General features: G+C 58.3%; 1 protein-coding gene across 1 annotated transcript in view; it reads left to right on the forward strand.

The window, feature by feature from the left end:
• The window catches only part of CELSR1 (cadherin EGF LAG seven-pass G-type receptor 1), a gene marked incomplete at both ends in the record, with an annotated part of 153,691 nt that overhangs the window by 76,844 nt on the left and 57,578 nt on the right, over positions 1 to 19,269 (forward strand). The window contains 3 exons of the mRNA XM_080704752.1: positions 8,891 to 9,113; positions 12,992 to 13,107; positions 15,004 to 15,092. Of these exons, the coding sequence (XP_080560878.1) occupies positions 8,891 to 9,113; positions 12,992 to 13,107; positions 15,004 to 15,092 (428 nt within the window). The remainder of the gene's footprint in view (positions 1 to 8,890; positions 9,114 to 12,991; positions 13,108 to 15,003; positions 15,093 to 19,269) is intronic.

The following is a 19,269-nucleotide window of genomic DNA, read 5'->3' on the forward strand; positions in this document are numbered from 1 at the left end:
ACAGCATGTGGGTGGAATCGTGGTTCTTTGCCACTGGAATGCATTTTTTAATTTATATTTTTAAAATATGGGTGTGTCTGGATTTCTGGGAATTGGCTTCAAAGGCGATGGTGAAGTCATCGAGGCGGCCAACCAGGACAAGTGCAGCCGCTGGCCTCTCCTGGCCTCGGGGCTTGGGGCTTCCATGGGTGCGGGCCAGGTGTGGGGCCCTTGCCGGAGGCCTTTCCTCATTACGCTGCCAGGTGGGGAGGCCTGGGCTGCCTGGGACGGGGTCCAGGGAGAGACTCATGGCCAGCAAGCCAAACAAAGCTGGAAGCTTGCCAGGGTAAGGGGGCAGCAGCCTGCGGAGGGCAGGGGAGCAGGAGCGCTAGCAGCAGCCTCAGGCCTCAACAGCAGGAGCCCCTCTGCCCAGCACAGCCTCCTAGGTTCCACGCCTGGCCTCCAGGCAAGCAGGCCAGGAATCCCTGCCTCCAGGCCAGGATTTACAGCCAGGGAAACTGAGGCACTGGTCAAGAGTTTGCTCAGGACGCTGTCCCTGGTAGCAGCGCCCCAGAGGCTTGGTGTTAGGGGCGCCCATGCCTTGGTCTGCCGTGTGAGTTCACTTCCCGCAGTGCACTTTGGGAGTGCACCGCCGCTCTATCCTGGAGGCGGTGTGACCCAGCTAAGTTATTACCCTCTCTGGGCTTCCTCTACTGGTTGAGGCCTGCCTTGTGGGGAGCTTTTCTGGGGCTCACACTGACCAGTCAGAATAGAGCTCCGCTGTGGAGTGGCCCCAGCATTTCCTTGGCTCAAGGTGCAGCCTGGTGATGGCCAGAGGACAGGGCAGCGGCCTGAGCACTGGCCCTTCCTGGCCGTGCGTCTGTCTGTGCGTCAGCCTGCCTTGCAGAGTGGGCCAGCAGCAGCACATCCTCTCCTGCAGTCTGCTGCTCCACCAAGGGCCTGTGGCGAGGGCCTCTGTTGTTCGTGCTTCTGTCCCGGGCTGCATGCCATGGGGACCGTGGCTGCTCTCTGTGACCTTGGCCAGGCCACTGCCTGGGGCTTTGCTGTGCGGCCTGTGTGGGGCGGGCCTCGCGGGCGTGGAGTGCAGCAGGACGAGAGTGGACTGGGACTCCACCTTGGCCTGCCCCACAGTGAGAGCTGTCACCCATGTGTGTGCGTCGGTGTGCGTGAGCGTGCTCCTGCTGCGCGATGGCGGCTCTCTCTGGCTGGGTTAGAGTGCACTGGGGTGGGCAGAGCCCAGGTTGGGACGCAGCCGCATCTGCACCCACCTACAGGGATCTCAGTGGGTCCCTGGTGGGTGTCCCTGGCTGAGCCTGAGCCTGACCGGCCCCTCCCCCTGCCTCAATACCCACACTTCTTCTTAGCGCCCCCATTAGTGTTCTGCCCAACTTCTTCACACATAGTTTCAATTTTCCTGAAGATTTAACATTTTTACCTAGTCAGGGACTCCATAAAAGTACAGATTGCCTTTTTCATGCGTGTAACGCCAGTGCTCACGCAGGGCCATTTGCTAGATGTATGGTTGAATGATGGGTGAGTGGATGGATGGAGGGATGGTCAGGTGGGTAGGCAGATGGATAAAGGGTTGGATGGACAGTTGAATGGTTAGGTGGGTAGTTGGATGGAGGGATGGGTGGATGGAAGGAGGAATGGTTAGGTGAGAGGCAGATGGAAGGATGGGTAGATGAATGGATGGTGGACAGATGAGTAGATTTGTGAGTAGATGATATATGGGTGGGTGGGTAGATGGATGGACAGGTAGGTGGGTGGGTAGATGGATGGACAGGTGGGTGGGTAGATGGATGGACAGGTGGGTGGGTGAGTAGATGGATGGACAGGTGGGTGGGTGGGTAGATGGATGGACAGGTGGGTGGGTGGGTAGATGGATGGACAGGTGGGTGGGTGGGTGAGTAGATGGATGGACAGGTGGGTGGGTGAGTAGATGGATGGACAGGTGGGTGGGTGGGTGAGTAGATGGATGGACAGGTGGGTGGGTGGGTAGATGGATGGACAGGTGGGTGGGTGGGTGAGTAGATGGATGGACAGGTGGGTGGGTGGGTGAGTAGATGGATGGACAGGTGGGTGGGTGGGTGAGTAGATGGATGGACAGGTGGGTGGGTGAGTAGATGGATGGACAGGTGGGTGGGTGGGTAGATAGTTGGATGGACAGGTGGGTGGGTGAGTAGATGGATGGACAGGTGGGTGGGTGAGTAGATAGATGGACAGGTGGGTGGGTGGGTAGATAGTTGGATGAACAGGTGGGTGGGTGGGTAGATGGATGGACAGGTGGGTGGGTGGGTAGATGGATGGACAGGTGGGTGGGTGGGTAGATAAATGGACAGGTTGGTGGGTGGGTAGATGGATGGACAGGTGGATGGGTGGGTAGATGGATGGGTAGAGGAGAGATGGTTGTATGGATATTTGGATGGATTCAATGGATAGGATAGATGGTGGGTGGGAGTGGAGAGATGGACGGTGGGTGAATGGGTGGGTGGGTAGGTAGACGGATGGTCTGGGCAGGTGGCTGGAGGATGGTTGGACTGATACATGGATGGATGGTAGGTGGGTAAGTGAATGGAAGGAGGGCTGGGTGTTTGATGAAGGAGTGAATGGTGGGCATGGGGAAGGCTGGATGGACAGAGGTGGGCACACCTCCCTTTTCATGGCGTGTTCCCCGGAGCACCCGCCTCGAGCTGTGCTTGGCTGTGTCCTCCTCGTTCAGACAGGCCGTCCCTTGCCGTGTCCTGACTTCCAGGCCGCGGCCGTGCTCTCTGTGGGCTCCAGGCTGCCCTTGGGTTGAGGCTTGTGTTTAGCGACCTGACTTCTGGCTCCTCTGCTGCCTCCATCCTCCCTCTGCGTTCCATGTTGATCTTCAGTTCTGCCTCAGCTCCTGGCCGTCCAGGTTTCTTTTACGCCCAAGTCTTTCTCTCGCTGCCTTTGGAAATTCTGGTTTTTCTAGTTCAAGGCCCTGAGCTCTTTCTCAGATGAGAAAGGAATTGTCTTTTTATTTACTTAAAAACTTAGGTTGGCAAACGTTTACATTCCCTTCCCTCCTGGGGCGCGTCCCGGCCCCTTGCTGCCCTGGTATCTGTACTGGGCCACTCTGTGCTGGGCCTAGCCTGCCGCTCCAGGAGTGATTTCCCAGGCCTGTTCTTGCAGGTTCACAGCACACCTCCCTCCTTCTGGATGTGATGTGACTCCCCCTCCCCGCCTCTCTCTCCCTGCCCCTGCCTGTGCCTCCATAAACAGGCTAAGGCCATTCCTTCCTCCCCCACGGTCCCCACAGGGTGCTCACCCACCTTCCAGCTCCTACCTGTTGCAGGCCAGCCAGTTGCTTAGGCCCCGTGGGCTTGGGCCTCTTTAGGGGCCCCGCAGCCCTTAGGTCCGGGGTTGGTGGTTCCGACAGTGCCAGTGTCCCCTCATCCCTCATTCCCAACCTGGTGTGCAGCAGGTGCCTGGTGACAGGGATGTTGGTGGTGCTGTGGGGCTGGGCGGGCGTGGTCCCGGGAGCTGTGGCTTTTGTCGTTACGAGTGTTTTCCTGCAAGACCCTTCCTTCCCAACATTTCTGTTTGGGGCTTTGCATTTGCAGCCATGACCAGAGGCCGAGGCCTGTGTCCCCGTGAGAGGACCGGGTGGCGTGCCCATTCATTATTGAGTTAGCTCTCAGGTTGCCCGCGTGAACCTTATCCTCGGCGTGGGCGGTGGAGCTGGCAGCTGTCCTGGGGATGCAGGTAGGAAGGAGGCGGGGCGTGCTCCCAGGCTGAGAATGACTCAGCCAGCATTTGAATCCACGCGGAGTGCCCAGACGGCAGGGGAGCAGTGCCAAGGTTATTGTGAATGGGAAACCCTAGGGAAGGAAAGATGAGGCTACATCTTGATACCTTGCAGCCCCGAGAACCTTTATAATAAGGGTTGGGTGAGAACATTTAAAACAGGGCTCCTCGGTTTGACTCAGATGATATTCCTAAATAAGATGATTTTCAGAATTGAAAACCATCAGGTGCGGCCTTCTCAGCTCTGCGCTCACCACTACCAAGTTGGCCGTATGGGCGTGTTTGCAAAGGCTGTGAATTGGGCCCCCCGGGGCTGGCGGGGCCCTCGCCACCCCACCCCGCTGTTCAGAGGGTACACTGAAGGAGAAGTGTTAGTGGATCATGGGGCGGCCTGAGCAGCAGCCGTGGGAGGCTGTCCTTACACAGAGCATCGCGGCTGACCTGCCCCTGGGGACCGGAGTCCGCCTGGACGAAGGCACCAGGACCCTGAGATGGGGCCCCACCCCAGGCTGACCTGTTCACGTGCAGCCCAGATGCTCACAGGTCATGCTGCCTTATGTAAAATGGCCATGTTTAGCCGGGCGTGGTGGGGCACGCTTGTAATCCCAGCATTCTGGAGGCTGAGACTGGAGGATTACTGTTCGCAGCCAGCCCTCAGCTACTTAGCGAGGCCCTCCGCAACTTAGTGAGACCCTGTCTCAAATTAAATAATAAAAATAGGGCAGGGGGTATAGCTCGGAGGTCGAATGCCCCTGGGTTCCATCCTCAGACCCACCAAAAAATAAATAAATAAAAAGGCCATGTTCAACTTTAAAATTGATTTTTCATAACTGGGAGCAGTGGGACACACCTATAATCCTAGTCTTTGGGAAGCTGAGACAAGAGGATCTCAGATTTGAGGACAGCTTTAGTAACTTAATAAGACTCTGTTTCAAAACAGAAAATGAAATAAGGTTAGGAGTGTAGCTCAGAGATATCCCCCCCAGGTTCAGTGCTCAGTACCACAAAATAACAACAATATAATTCATTACATCAATGTGGGTTCCTTGCTGTTTGAATCCAGTACGTGCGTGCGTTATCTAGGTTTTGTGACTTCATGGATTGAGGGCAAGCATTAATCACTGCCTGAGAGCTGGGGAAGCCCAGGCATTTTATGACTTCATCCCACAAGCATTTCCCAGAGCTTGCTATGGACCTGGGCTCCTCCACAGGGCCTGGGGAGATGGACAGAATTGAACAGCCACGTGAGCAGTGGGGCGCATGGATCTGGGACGAGTCCTTTCCAGAAAGGAGAGACCCTGGGTGCTGTGTCCTGGCACGCAGGACCTGTTCAAGAGGTCCCGAAGCTTCCACAGGTGCATGCTTCACTCGGGAAAGGCATGGGGAAGGACACAGGGTGGCCTTTGGGCCCCAGAAGGCACACACAGAGACCAGGAGAGAGAGCTTCAGGGTGGACGCTGTTGGGTTCCATTGTGGATAACACTGGACATCTGGGGGTGCCATGGGGCCATCTTTGGTCACTGGCTGGATCTGGGCAGCCGTGGTAGAGGGAGGTGGTGAGGTCGGCTAGGGCGGGCGGGTATGTTGCAGATGGGTCTGGGCCTGTTCTTGAGGCCAGGCTGGGGTGGGGTGGGGGCTCCCAGGAACAGCGGGGTTCTAAGCCAGTGGGACTGACCAGCTTTCTGCTCCACACATCTGTCCTGTGGGGCAGATGCAGGGTCGGTGATCAGGATGCTGTGGGGGAGAAAGGAAGGTGCAGTGGGGTGAGGGAAATGGTAGGGGGCGTCAAGGGCGAGCAAGGGGTGTGGGGAGGCAGGGCGGCTCTCAGACCCCAGGCCTGCCTCCCTGGACTCATGGTAGATGGCGGCTGGGGCCCAGTGGAGAGGGGCTGTGGAGGTCGGAGCTGCAGGTGGAAGGCTGGCCTGGGCCCCTGCGCTGCGGCTCCTGTGGGCTGGAGGGGAGGAGTACAGTCGGGAGGAATGCGTCCCGCAGGCAGAGGAGCCGCAGCCTGGGAGACCCCTCGGGAAGCCGCGCTCCTGGGATGGGCCCCGCGTTTGCAGAGTCCACAGTCACCACTGCAATCCTAGAACAATTCAGAAGGCTGTCACGATGGATTAAGTCAGAGCCCCAAATCGGTGTCTGTGGGAACCTTAAAATGTGGCCTCGGTTGGAAATAGGGTCTTGTGATAGGTTCAGACACAAGATAAAATCATCCAGACTTAAGATGGACCCCAGATCCAAGGTCCGGTATCTTTGTAAGAGAAAGGAGAGAGGGGCTTGGCACTCCAAGGAAAGGGGCCATGTTAGCACGGAGCAGAGACTGGCGTGGTATGGCCACAGGTCAGGGAGCACTGGGCCCCCCAAGCTGGGAGGGGCAGGAAGCGTTCTCCCTGGCCCCCAGAAGGAGCATCTGTTGTCCCCGCTTCGGGGGCCCGGTCTGTAAGCAGGAGTGCCCGCCGTGAGCCCCAGCCCGTCCTGCAGCGTGGAGGGACGGCTCCCCCTTGGCCGCCTGCTTCCTGTGGGATCCTTAGAGATCCTGGGCTGCGGTTGCAGAGGGGAGCCCGGTGCTCAAGGGGGGACGCAGCACCCACATTGCAAGGCCCGGGCAGGACAGGGCGTCGGGGCCTGGTAGGCCAGGGCCAGGCTTGCTGTTCCTGGGCCAGTTTGACTCTCCCATGATCCTGGCCAGAGGAGCTGTGGGAGGGCGGCCGGGCCTTCCTCTGTCCTCATCCCGCTCTCCCCCCAGGGTAGCCTTTTTTTCCAGAAAGCACTGTGCTTGGCTACCGCAGGCTTCCCCAGAACACCGCAGAGCAAGCACTCTCGTGTTTTTAGGTAGAACACTTGCGGTGTGTAAAGGGGGGGAGTTTATCTTAAGCTACAAACATCAAATCAATTGCAGGAATTCACAAAGGCTCCTGAGAGGAGGCCAGGAGCGTGCAGTGTGCACGTGGAGGTGTGAGAGCGTGTAGGGGGTGGGCATTCATGAGTGTGTCTGCGTGTGTAAGTGGCGTAGCTTGTGCAAGGATGCATGTGTATGACTGAGGGTCAGCAAGGGTGTGAGCGTGTGGGTGTGTGGACGTGCATGTGAGACCTTGGGTGTGAGCAGGTGTATGCATGCACAGAAGTGTGTGAATGCACACATGTGTGAGGGTGCGGGGGTTACATGTGGATGCGGGTGTCTGTAAGTGTGTACGCCTGTTAGGCTGTGAATGGGTGTATGAAGTTAGGAGTGTTTGCAGGGGGAGTTACACGTGTGTGAGCGTGTTCACACAGAACCCCCTGCAGGGTGGCCAGGCCGGCAGCTGTGGTGATCAGAGCCTTGGCAATGAGCCGGTGGGTGGAGAAGTCAAAGAACTCCAGAGGAGGGTCTAGGGCTGGTCCATGGGTCTCTTCCCTTCCCTTAGCCCTGAGCGGGGTGGGCAGTGCTGGCCCATTTCTCCTGGGGTGGCTCCTGCCTGCAGAGCAGGGGAGGGGGGGAAGCACCCCTTGACCTGAGCCTGGTCCTGCCCTGGTGCCTGCGCTGTGGGGTCTGGTTCGGTGACCCCCCCATGGTGACACTGAGCAGCAGGCCGTCCAGGCACACCTGCTTGGTTTCGGAGGGGTCAGAGCAGATGGACCTTGGCTCGCCCAGGACAGCACTCCGGGGTGCAGCCTAGTTGAGACTCAGCTCCAGGCTGATCCTGGCTGGGAGAGCTGAGGAGGCCGGGCTGTGCAGGGCCTTTTGGGGAGTCACACCTGGACCCAGGGGTGGGCTGGGCTGTGCAGGGCCTTCCTGGGAGCCATAACTGGACGCAGGGGCATGCTGGGCTGTGCAGGGCCTTCCCGGGAGCCACACCTGGACGCAGGGGTGGGCTGGGCTGTTCAAGGCCTTCCCGGGAGTCACACCTGGACCCAGGGGCAGGCTGGGCTGTGCAGGGCCTTCTGGGAGTCACACCTGGACGCAGGGGCGGGCTGGGCTGTGCAGGGCCTTCCCGGGAGTCACACCTGGACGTAGTGGCGGGCTGGGCTGTGCAGGGCCTTCTGGGAGCCATAACTGGACGCAGGGGCAGGCTGGGCTGTGCAGGGCCTTCCCGGGAGCCACACCTGGACGCAGGGGCAGGCTGGGCTGTGCAGGGCCTTCCTGGGAGCCACACCTGGACGCAGGGGCAGGCTGGGCTGTACAGGGCCTTCCCAGGAGCCACACCTGGATGCAGGGGCTGGCTGGGCTGTGCAGGGCCTTCGCGGGAGCCGTAACTGGACACAGGGGCATGCTGGGCTGGGTGAGCGGAGGTCAGCGATGCCTGCCCCCAAGCCGCTGTTGGTGTGGCCGCTGTGGTACACACAGCGGCTTTGCCCGACGTGGCTCCTGGCCGAGGGGTGTCACAGGGTGTCAGAGTGAGTGCAGGGCTCAGTGAAGAGTCTTCAGCGACCAGGCCTCCAGAGCCTCCATGCTGGAGGGTGTCCAGGCTCCACCACAGTACTCAGTTTCAATTGGATTCCTTTCTTTTCTGTTTACAAAAACTGACAGTGAAATGTGCCGTCCTATCCACGCCTCTCTGTCCCCGTTGTCTTGTGCGGGGTCGGCTATAGAACAAATGCGGTCACACCCAGATTCACAGGCTGGGGCCCTGGGGAGACTTTATAAAAAGGTCAGTAAGGTTAAATGGGGCCACAAGAGCGGACCCCGTGATGGGGATGTTCTCACCCCTTCTTTTCTTCCTTCTTTATTTCTTACTTTTTGGTACTGGGGATTGAACCCAGGGGTGTTCTACTTCTGAGCGACACCCCAAACCCTTTTTACTTTTAATGTGGAAACAGGATCTCACTAAGTTGTGTAGGGCCTCACTAAGTTGCTGAGGCTGGCCTCGAACCTGCCGTCCTCCTGTCTCTCAGCCTCCTATGCACTGAGTTAAGGCATGTGCCACCATGCCCTTCTTGGTCTCTGCCCTGTGAAGATGCAGAGGGAAGCTGTGCTTTGCAAGCCAGGCGGAGCCTGTGTAGACCAGGCCAGCGTGGCGGGCTCCCGAGGCTGAGTGCCAGCTGCCAGGCCTCACAGCCTGAGCCGGGTCCCTCCCCTCCGGACGAAGCTGGCTCCCTCTCGGCCTCCTCTCACCTCTGTTTCTCGCCCACTCTGCAGGGGAGCACTGCCAAGTGAATGCCCGCTCGGGCCGCTGTGCCAACGGCGTGTGCAAAAACGGGGGCACCTGCGTGAACCTGCTCATCGGCGGCTTCCACTGCGTGTGTCCCCCCGGCGAGTACCAGCGGCCCTACTGCGAGGTCAGCACCCGGAGCTTCCCGCCCCAGTCCTTCGTGACCTTCCGAGGCCTGCGCCAGCGCTTCCGCTTCACCGTCAGCCTCGCGTGAGTGCCGGGGTGGGGCCCTCTGCCGCCCGCCCAGCGCCGCGGGCTCTGCTGGCCTCCAGAGGCCAGAGTGCAGGGCCGGCAGGCTCCGGAGCGGCCCGGGTGTAGCTAAGCACTGGCTTCCCGCTCCACCCCCATCTCTCCCGACTTGGCCTTGACGTGATGGGGGCCCACAGGTCAATTTAAGTTTTTAAGCTACTATTTTTATACCCCCACCTGGGAATTTAGACTTAATTAAGTTTGGGTGGGGTTCATGCCTGTGTGTATGTTACTGGAGACTGAATCCAAGCCACACCCCCAGTGTGTGTGTATATATGGGGGGATAGTGTGTGTGTGTGTGTGTGTGTGTGTGTGTGTGTGTGTGTGTGTGTGTTACTAGAGACTGAATCCAAGCTACACGCCCCAGCCCTGTTTTATTTCATTGAGGGCCTCCCCAAGTCGCTGAGGCTGGTCGCAAACCTGATATTCTCCCATCTCAGCCTCCCAAGTACTGGGTTAATTAAGGTTTAAGAATCTCTCATTTCCAGCCAAGTGTGTTTGTAATCCCAGAATTTGGGAGGCTGAGACAGGAGGATCCAGGAGGATCAGCTACTTAGTGAGGCCCTTTGCAACTCTATGAGACCCTGTTTCAAGATTAAAAATAGAATATAGGGCCGGGAGTGTAGCTGGGAGGTAGAATGCCCCTGGGTTCCATCCCCAGGACCACACACACACACACACACACACGCACGCACACACACACACACACACTCCACCATTTTCATTTTCAAGGGTTAGTAAAGAAGGGTGTGTTTCCTGTCTGGTTTTGTGCCAGGGTGGAGGAGGACTGTCCTGTCCCACAGGAGCACCGTGTGCCCTGTCCTCCGGGGACACCTCCATCCTCCAGGTGCACTGAGGAGCCCAGGACTGGCAGAGCGATGTCTCTCCCGGGGTCTTGTGCCCAGAGCGGGGGTGCAGCCCCGCCAGCGCTCACCTCCTCAGTGTGGAGAAGAGGCCTCGCTGGCAAAGTGGGAGAACACCGATTCCTGCTGGGGCCTTGGTGTGACGGCCGCGGACGTGCAGCGTGGGCACCTGCTGTTCCTGTCGCCCCCACCCTGTCCCCTTTTTGCAAGGTGGCGGGGCCACGCCCGGGCACGGTGGCGTGCTGGGCCGGGCACGGCCGGGTCCCACATCATTATTCTGCTTGCCAGCCCTGTGGCACAGGCCTCCAAATGAGGGCCTGGGTTGGAGGCCTTCCTGGCTACGCTGTGTCCTGCATGGCTTGAGAATGAAAGCACAGGGCTTCTGAGCACCCCTTGTATCCAAGAACCCCATATTCCCCGGCAGGTGGACTGTGGCGTGTGATAGGTCTGGGTTTGGAGCGTTTGGCTTGGGTACACAATAGTGATGGCTGCCTGCCACCTAGTGTGGCTGGCAGCCCTCAGTGGCCACTCGGCTCAGGAGCTGCAGGAGCGCGTCCCCGCTGGAGCCTGCTGGCCTTGCATGGCCAGAGGGTGCACACGGGCACGTGCCGGAAGCCGACCGCGGAGTCTGTTGGCTCCTGACACAGAGAACAGGTAACAAATAACAACGCGTAAGGCGGGCGTGGTGGCGCACACTTGTGATCGGGAAGCAGAGACCGGAGGATCACGGTTCGCGGACAGCCTCAGCTACCTAGTGAGGCCCTTCGCAACTCAGTGAGACCCCAATTCAAAGAATAAAAAGGCTAAAAACAGGGCTGGGAGTGTAGCTCAGAGGTACAATGCCCTGGGTTCCATCCCTGGTACTGCAAAAAAAACCAAAAAAACAAAACAACAACAACAAAAAAACCTGTAATGAACGCCTCCTAAGGCAGGCCACGCCAACTGCTGGGGGCTTAGTTTTTCTAAGTTAATTGTAATGGGACAACAGCTGATGGACCCTTCCCCACCCTTCAGTGTGACGGACTCTGAAGCGAAGTCTAGGAGTCCTTTCAGAATCATCGCAGCGCAGTCGCGGTCCGGGTGCTGCGGGGCGCCTGCGGGATGGACGCCCGGAGACTTAGGGCCTCTCATCCCCCTGGACAGGGCGGGCTGGTGGGCGCGTTCCTCTCAGGTGGCCCCGCTCCCGGCCCTTCTCGGTTTCTCAGTTGTTTGCCAAGCGCCTGGCTCCCCGCGGCCCATCCCAGCAGCCTCTTGCCTCTGTGCTCTGTTCTTTGTCTCGGAGCCTGGGTTTCTGTCATCCAGCCTTTCTGCATCTGCGGGCCTCGTCCCCACCTTCCCCTCGGCCGCGGCCCCTCTTTCCCTCTCCCTCTCGAGCGGATGGGCTGGCAGGGCCGCTAGGCCCAGCGCCGTGCCAGCTCCTGTTGGTCCAAAGAGAAGCCTGGGGAGCGAGCTGGGGCCGAATGTCAGAAACGGCCTCATCTTACTGTGGAGCCCTCCTCCCGGTGTCCTCCACACCCAGGCCCCGTGGGGTGTCTGTGTGTGTGCGCGTGTGCGCGTGTGTGCATGTACAGGCATGTGTGTGTGTGTGTGTGTGCATGTGTGTCCATTACTTTAGTGCCTGTCCTTGGTTCTAGCTGACATTAAAAGACAGCACTCAAGGTGTGGCCAGCACCTGTGGATTTTGCTAATTCGAGGAAGGGCTGAAGCAAGGGGTGGAGGCTGCTTCTGAGAGCGTCCTACCGCGGCGCCATCAACAGGGCCGGGCAGAGGAAAGGCCCTCCGCCGTGGGCCCCGGTGGTGGGCATCCGGCCGGCCATCAGCCAGGCCCAAGTTCGCGCAGGGGTTGCCAGCTCCTCCACATGGGGGTGCGGGGAGGCGTGGCGTTCCTGAGGCCCTGCAGGGACGCTGGGGGCTGGGAGCCGGCTTCCTCCAGGCCGCCGTGGGAAGGGGTTTCTGGGAAGATGGGTCTGTTTTGTTGGAGCAGGTGGCTTTTTGCTGTTTGGATGCCTAGGACGGCTCTGCTCATGTCCTCGCACTTGTTCATGCGTTCCCGTCTCCCTCCACTCTATTCGCCACTCCTCACTGAGCACGGGGCCGGGCCGCACCCTCTTGGGGCTCGGGGATGCAGTAGAGAATGAGAGTCGATCGCCCTCTTTAGGATCAGACTTTTCTGTAAATAAAAATCAAGCAGGATAATATTAGAAATGAGTGATGTGATCCAGTGAGAGGGATGGGAGGTGCAATGAAGCTAAAATCAGTAAGGGCAGCCGGACGTGGTGGGCACACTTCTAATCCCAGCACTCGGGAGGCTGAGACTGGAGGATCATGGTTCAAGGGCAGCCTCAGCTACTTAGTGAGGCCCTTTGCAACTCAATGAGACCCTGTTTCAAAATAATGAATAAAAATAGGGCTGGGGGTGTACCTCGGATGTAGAATGCCCCTGTTCAATCCCCAGTATCATAAAAATATCAGTAAGGGGGAGTACATTTGGATTGACCCCCCCCTGAGGGATCTGCAGATCCAGGGAACACTGTAACAGGCAGGGAGGCAGCAGGTGCAAAGGCCTGGGGTCCTTTCAACCTGTGTTGGGATGCAAAGACACCAGTGTAACTGGAGGGTGGTGGCGGGGCGGGGGTGGAGGGACCTGTTGGAGCAGGCGCCTACATGCATACACGGACTCTGTTTCCAGTCGTGAAAGATGTGCTGCCTGGGTTCTCTGTCCAAACCACTGGAAGTCGATACTTCTGGATCATTGTGCCCAAGAAATGGGTTCTTGAGTCATCCTCACCGCACTCCCCCATGGCTCTGGGTTGCTAATCAGGTGGCACGGGCCATCAACTTCCGGCATGAAGACAGAGTGCTGGTGCCAGGTCATCCCTGAGCTGCAGCCCCAGAGTCCTCCTTGGTGAAGCGTGTCACCTGCAGCAGCCCCTGGGCCCCGGGGTCTGTGTGTGACGTGCTTCCACTGCCCCGCAGGTTTGCCACCCAAGAGAGGAATGCCCTGCTGCTCTACAACGGCCGCTTCAATGAAAAGCACGACTTCATCGCCCTGGAGATCGTGGACGAGCAGGTGCAGCTCACCTTCTCAGCAGGTAGGGCTCGTGCTGCGGAACGGCTCCTGCTTCCCCAGATTGGGAAAGCATTAAAGTGTGGCACCTCTGCAGATGAATTTCTTTTTGTTTGTGTGGTGCTGGGGATTGAATCCAGGGCCTTCTACATGCTAGGCAAGTGCTCTGCCACAGAGCTGTATCTCCATCCTTGTAGATTAAAAAGGCTGACAAAGCTGTACAAGAAATATCCTGATTGTTAGACCTGGCCGTTTAGCCAAAAGGATTTCAGCCATTCTTGTCTGTGTTTTTCTGGCATAAATGATGTGTTAGTCAGCTTTTTGTTACTATGGCAAAATACCTGAGGTAAACAACATAAAAAGAAGAAAGGTGGGCTTATACTCTCAGGTTCAGAGGCTCCGGTCCAGAGTTGGTTGGCCCGTTGCTCTTGGGCCTGTGTGGAGGCAACTCACTGTGTCATGAGAACGTGGCGGAAGAAGCTGCTTAGCCCATGGGGGCCGGGAAGCAGAGAAGAGGGGCCGGGGGCCCATCATCCCCTTCAAGGGCACACCCCCAGTGACCCAACTTCCTCCCGCTGGGTCTCACATCCTGAAGGTTCCCCCACCTCCCAAGAGCACAGTGGCTGTGGCCAGGACTTCAACACATGGGCCTGGGGAACATTCAGATCCAAATTATAGCAGATGATTTTTAGGGTGAATTACGCCTGTTCCTCCTTGACCTGGAAGTTCCCTAAGATAGTTCACAGGAGCTCCCACCCTAGAGCCCTGGCGCTTTGATTTACAGTCATATTAAATGTTGGGACTTGGTTTCCATGTGGAATGAAGAACTGGGGACACCCACAACACCACTTGACTGTGGCAGGAGAGGTGGCCGTAGCCGGCCAGGTCCCTGGGAGTGGCATTCCCTTCCCTGGGACCAGGTGCTTCTCCACTTTATCTTTTTGTGCCTGCGAAACTCCTTCCCAGCTGCTGCTGAGCCAGGACTGTGTTCAGAACCCCCAAGGAGGTTCACAGAATGCAGTCTCCTGGCACCACCCTGACCCTGGGGACGCGAGACCTCTCGGGAATAACGGCCTAAGTACCTCACAACCGCCATGTGCAGGAGACGCGCTCCAGGCCCGCACAGCAGCCTGCTGTCCGGTGGCTAAAGGGCCTCGCAAATGCGGGGCAGCGTCTCTGCTGTCATCAAGTGACCCAGGAGGAGGCAGAGATCCGTGTGGGCTTGGTGTCTGCGGTGTGGTGTTTGGAGAGAAGGGTGCTCTGCCCACCCACCACAGCACATGCTGCATACTAAGTGAAGAAGCTTTCCTTCTGGGCACAGTTTTGCCTTTTTTGTATTAAAAAAAACATGACCAAAGCTGGTGTGGTGGCGCACGCTTGTAATCCCAGCATTTGGGAGGCTGAGGCAGGAGGATCGAGGTTCACCGCCAGCCTTAGCTACTTAGTGAGGCCTTTGCAATTTAGTGAGATCCTGTTTCAAAATAAAGAATAAAAAAATAGGGCTGGGGGTGTAGCTCGGAGGTAGAAGGCCCCTGGATTCCATCCTCAGTGTCACACACACACAAAAAAGAACAAGAATACTTTTGTAATCTAAAAAGAAAATGTAGAAATGGGCCCTGGGAAATGTGCCTGGGGGCCGGATGCCTTGGGAGGGATGACCTGGGCCTAGGTTCGGACGGGCAGGGTGGCTGAGTCAGTGTGCCGAGGACGGCGCCCCAGGCCCTGGGCCGCAGGGTTTCTCTTTTCCTGGGAGAGCCTGTGTCCCAGGGTGTGGGCAGAAGGCCTCGTGAAGTTTCCTTGATGAAGGAGAAGTTCATGCGTCACCTCTGAAAGACGCAGCCTTTCCAGCAGCCTCCAAGCCAGGTCTGCGGTTGTTGGTCCCGCTCACCTGTGTCTCTCTGGCTCTCCCTCCCGTGTGCAGGTGAGACCACAACCACGGTGGCGCCGCAGGTCCCCGGAGGCGTGAGTGACGGGCGCTGGCACTCGGTGCAGGTGCAGTACTACAACAAGGTAAGGCGCGCAGTCCCCCGGCACGGGGCCGCGACGGCGCCGCAGATGCTCCATCTGGAGACCCCTGTGCTCTGAAACTTGAAAACATAGCACATGATACGCGTCTGGAGGGCCTCGGAGCCCAGGGAGCTCGGCAGGGCGCAGAAGTACACTGCGCTGGGGCGGGGACCCAGAAAGGGTCTGCTCATCGTCGCTGCCACCGCTGGAGTGTTATTGGCTAGACTTCAGGCCGCTCAGACTCAACCCGAACTGTCCACTGGCACCTGGGTGTAGCTGGAGAGGGGACCATTCCCAAGGCTGTGCCGAAGGCCTGGGCCCCCGGAGTGTGTGTCAACTTATAGTTATTGTCTTGTAAGGAAACGTGCTTTCCTGTGTATGTATGGTATTGGGGATGGAACCCAGGGGTGCTGTACCACTGAGCTACATCCCAGCCCTTTTTATTTATTTATTTTTATTTTGAGATAGAGTCTTGCTAAGCTTTGCAAAGGTTGGCAGGGAACTTGCAATCCTCCTGCCTCAGCCTCTCAAGTAGCTGGGATTATAGGCTTCTGTCAGGGAATTTTTTTTTTTTTTTTTGCATAGGAAACCCCTTTTTTGCATCCAAAATCCTTGTTTGGAGCCTGGTGAGGTGGCGCAGGCCTGTAATCCCAGTACTTGGGAGGCTGAGACAGAGGATCTCAGGTGTAAAGTCAGTTTTAACAACTAAATGGGATCCTGTTTCCAAATAAAATAGAGATGATAGGGGGTGTAACTTGGAGGTAGAATGCCCGAGGTCAATCTCTAGTGCCCAAACAAACAAACAAACAAACAAAAAAGCCTTGGTTTCCTGGGCGGTGATTTTGCCAAGCACTTTCTCCTCCCTGGGAAGCTGTGCCCCCCAAGGCTGCCCAGGCCCTTGATGATTCGCAGTGTCCATGGCTAATGCAGGACCAGGGCTAGGCTGGGCCGGCGGTCCAGGGTGCTCCCTCCTCTGCAGGAACTAGACCATGGAGGGTGTTTTCTGAATTTCCATCCACTGCATTCTTTGGCACCCTGGGGTGGTGTCCACGTCTTAGCAAAGGGCCTGCGGACGCTGTGCCATCCTTAACCTCTGCCTGCCCGGCCTGCCTCTCACCTCTGTGCTGGACGTCCCTTTGTCTCCCGGTTGGGCTCCAAGAAGTGGTTACCTGCACGGTGGCCACCGCTCTTACTTACCAGGTCTCCCAGCCGTGGTGGAGCCGCCTGTCGCTCAGCCAGGCCGGCCCCATGCAGGTTCTGCGGCCATCTAGGACTCTGGCCGGGGTCCAGGGTCGCTGGGTCCTGGGAACTCGGTGCTTGCTGGTGACTTTGAGGAAGGATGAGCGTTGGCAGAAGCCGGGTCTGGGCCAGCACAGGCCCCTCGGCCCTCGGGACAGTTCTCATGCCAACAGGGTCACTGAGGAGTGGGGGTGGGGCCACGCCCCATGTCCCCTGGCCTCGTGGTCCTGTGTGAGGGACCGTCTTACGAGTGGCACCCCCAATGGCTTCTGGGAACACTTAACTACTAGTGTGAAGGCTGCTGCCTGCTTTCCCCCCGGGTGGCAGCCCCCAGCGGCCCTGGGGGAAGCAGCGGAGGCAGCTAGCTCCTGTGTGGCTCCCTCCCGTCTCCCCTCCTGGGCCGTGATTTGCAAATCGCTGTCTGGCTCTTCCCATGGCATCCATCCGTCTATACGTCCATCCGTCCATCCGTGTCCATGCCTTCCCCAGCAGCTGTCTCGGATTCTCAATCCAATTCAGCTGCTCTGGAGAACAGGTCCCACTTCTTTTGGGGTATCCTTTTTTGGTATCCCCAGGACCCCCATGTGTCCTTCCTTCCTTTTTTTTTTGGCTGTACTAGAGGTTGAACCCAGGGACAGTCTACCTCCCAGCTATATCCCAGTCCTATTTTTATTTTTTTATTTTTATTCTTTATTTTGAAACAAAGTCTCACTAAGTTGCTGAGGCCATCTTTGAATTGCGTCCTCCTGTCACAGCCTCCCAAATGCTGGTATTCAGGCGTGCACCACCATGCCCGGCTTGGGTTTTCCCTCTTGCTTGTCTCAGAAACACATATCTAAGGCTGCCAGTTCCTGCTGGGGTGGTGGTGGAGTAAGGGAGGTTGAGTAGGTGTTGGTCTTCCCATCAGAGCACCTCTGGAAACATCTGGCAATGTCCGGAGCAACCAGGCTTCCCGCCGTTGAGCGGGAACCCAAAGCAGTACCTTCCACATCTCTGCCCACCAGCTTTGGCCCTCTCTGAGCACTAGGGCATTAGCAAGGGGCCTCCGGCTGTCTGCATCTTTGAGGTAGTTCCAGACAGTGCGCTGGGCTCACGTTGCCGAAGGCCCCCTGGAATGTTCCACAGGAAAGAGGGGCCCAGTGCTCTGAGAAGAGCAGCAGGTGGAGGTGGGTTGCTGGAAGCCGCGCTTCCGGTTCCAGGGCCTTTCAGCAGCTCCGAGAACACCACCTCGAGCACAGGACTAGGCTTGGCCTCGCCTTCCCCTCTCGCCCGAGGTTATTTTATGGAGGAATCCTGCCAGTTTTCGCTAGGCCTCCATTCCGTGGTGGAGGCGGACCACACAACAGGGCCGAGGGAGCAGAGATTACGCGCCTCTGCCTGCCCGTGGCAGGGCCTGTTGGTTCTACGTGTCCGTCTCAGGGCTGGGGGCTTCTGCAAACCCAGGTGCAGGGATGTTCTTTGTGGCTGCGGGGCCCGGGTGGGGCTGTCAGGCTGTGCGTCGGGCCACTCTGAGAGAAGGAAGAAGGGCCGCCGGGCCCAGGCCAGGATGCCCCGGCACCATAAGCAAAGGCAGCTCCGCCAAGGATCTGCCAGGACAGGTTGCTGTCCTTGCTGGGCCTCCATGCTCACCAGTGCCTTAGTGGGTCCTGTGCTGGCAGCCGAGGCAGGTGGCCTCAGACTCCCAGGGAAGGCGCTGGGGACGAGGACAGGCAGGGACGGAGGAGGTGCTGAGGGAAGAGGCGTTGGTGAGCCGTGACGCGGAGAGCTCGCTGGGAATCCAGCTGTGCGGGCTCAGGGCTGGGCCCAGGCTCTGGCTTTGAGGGTTCAGGGTACAGACCCCTCCCGCCCCAGGCTTCAGCTCTTCCTGAGCATGCCTGGGTCTATTTTGGATTAGTAATGAAATGTGTTTGGAAATTCAGCCACTAGCCTTCCAGCCAGGAGGGAATAGAAGGTCGGGTTGATGGTGGCCACGTCCCACCCTGACGCTCCTGCCTTCCCTGAGCCCACGTTTCCACCTGTGGTGCTCGGGCTCCGTCCAGGGCACATCAGGTGTAGCCTCACAGAGTGGGCTCCTGCACCAAGCCCTTGTCTGCCCGGAGTAGGAAGCTTCAGGGACACCCCTCCGCTGAGCCAGGGCTTGTGGGGGCATCGAGCCACCAGGCTGGATTATGGGTCACGGTCCCCATGGGAGGCGGATGGAGCACACAAACAGGACTTGCAGGAGGGCCCGGCAGGGTGAGGGCAGTGCCGACCCCTGGTTGACCGCAGCACCAGCAGAGTCGTGGTGACCCTTGGTCCTGGAGGCACACGGAGAGAGGGGTGTGACAGAAGCCACCTGGGGAGGGTGGGGGCCTCCTGGCGCCCCTCTCCTCTAACCTCTTGCTGGCTCCCCTCTGGTTGCAGCCACCTAGAAGCCAGAGGCAGGCAGCCCCTCCAGTGCCTCCCCTGCAGGGAGCAGGCAAAGCCAGTTTACTTTCTCTTCCTGCTTGATGACACTGAACCAAAGAGCGTGAGGAGCTGAACGCAGTTCCAGGAGGGTCTGTTAGACGAGCCCCGCCCAGCCCCTGGGGAGATTTGGGCATTTATGGTCACTGCCTCATGACAGACCTGCGCTTTTCCTGAATCCTTTGTGAAAGACGGTTAGCTGTTCCAGCCATCAGCGCCTGGTGGAAAAGGTTTTGAGCTTTTGGAAGTTATTTCTTTGCACTGGAAGCTCAGGTCTGCCATCAGGCTTATGTATCTGCTGCTCGCCGTCACCCTGCAGCCCCCGGGGTGTGCATAGTATCAGGGAGCAGTGCCCTGTCTGTGGCACCGCCCTCCCTGGAGGGATGTACCCTGGAGGATGTTGGAGGGCGGCCGCTGCTGAGCCCCGGTCTTCACAAGCATCTCACCGCCCTCTGATGAGTGACACCTACACCCTGGCCTTGCTCGTGGTCCACAG

Source organism: Muscardinus avellanarius, assembly GCF_963383645.1.
Source record: "Muscardinus avellanarius genome assembly, chromosome: 11".
Taxonomy (NCBI): Eukaryota; Metazoa; Chordata; class Mammalia; order Rodentia; family Gliridae; genus Muscardinus; species Muscardinus avellanarius.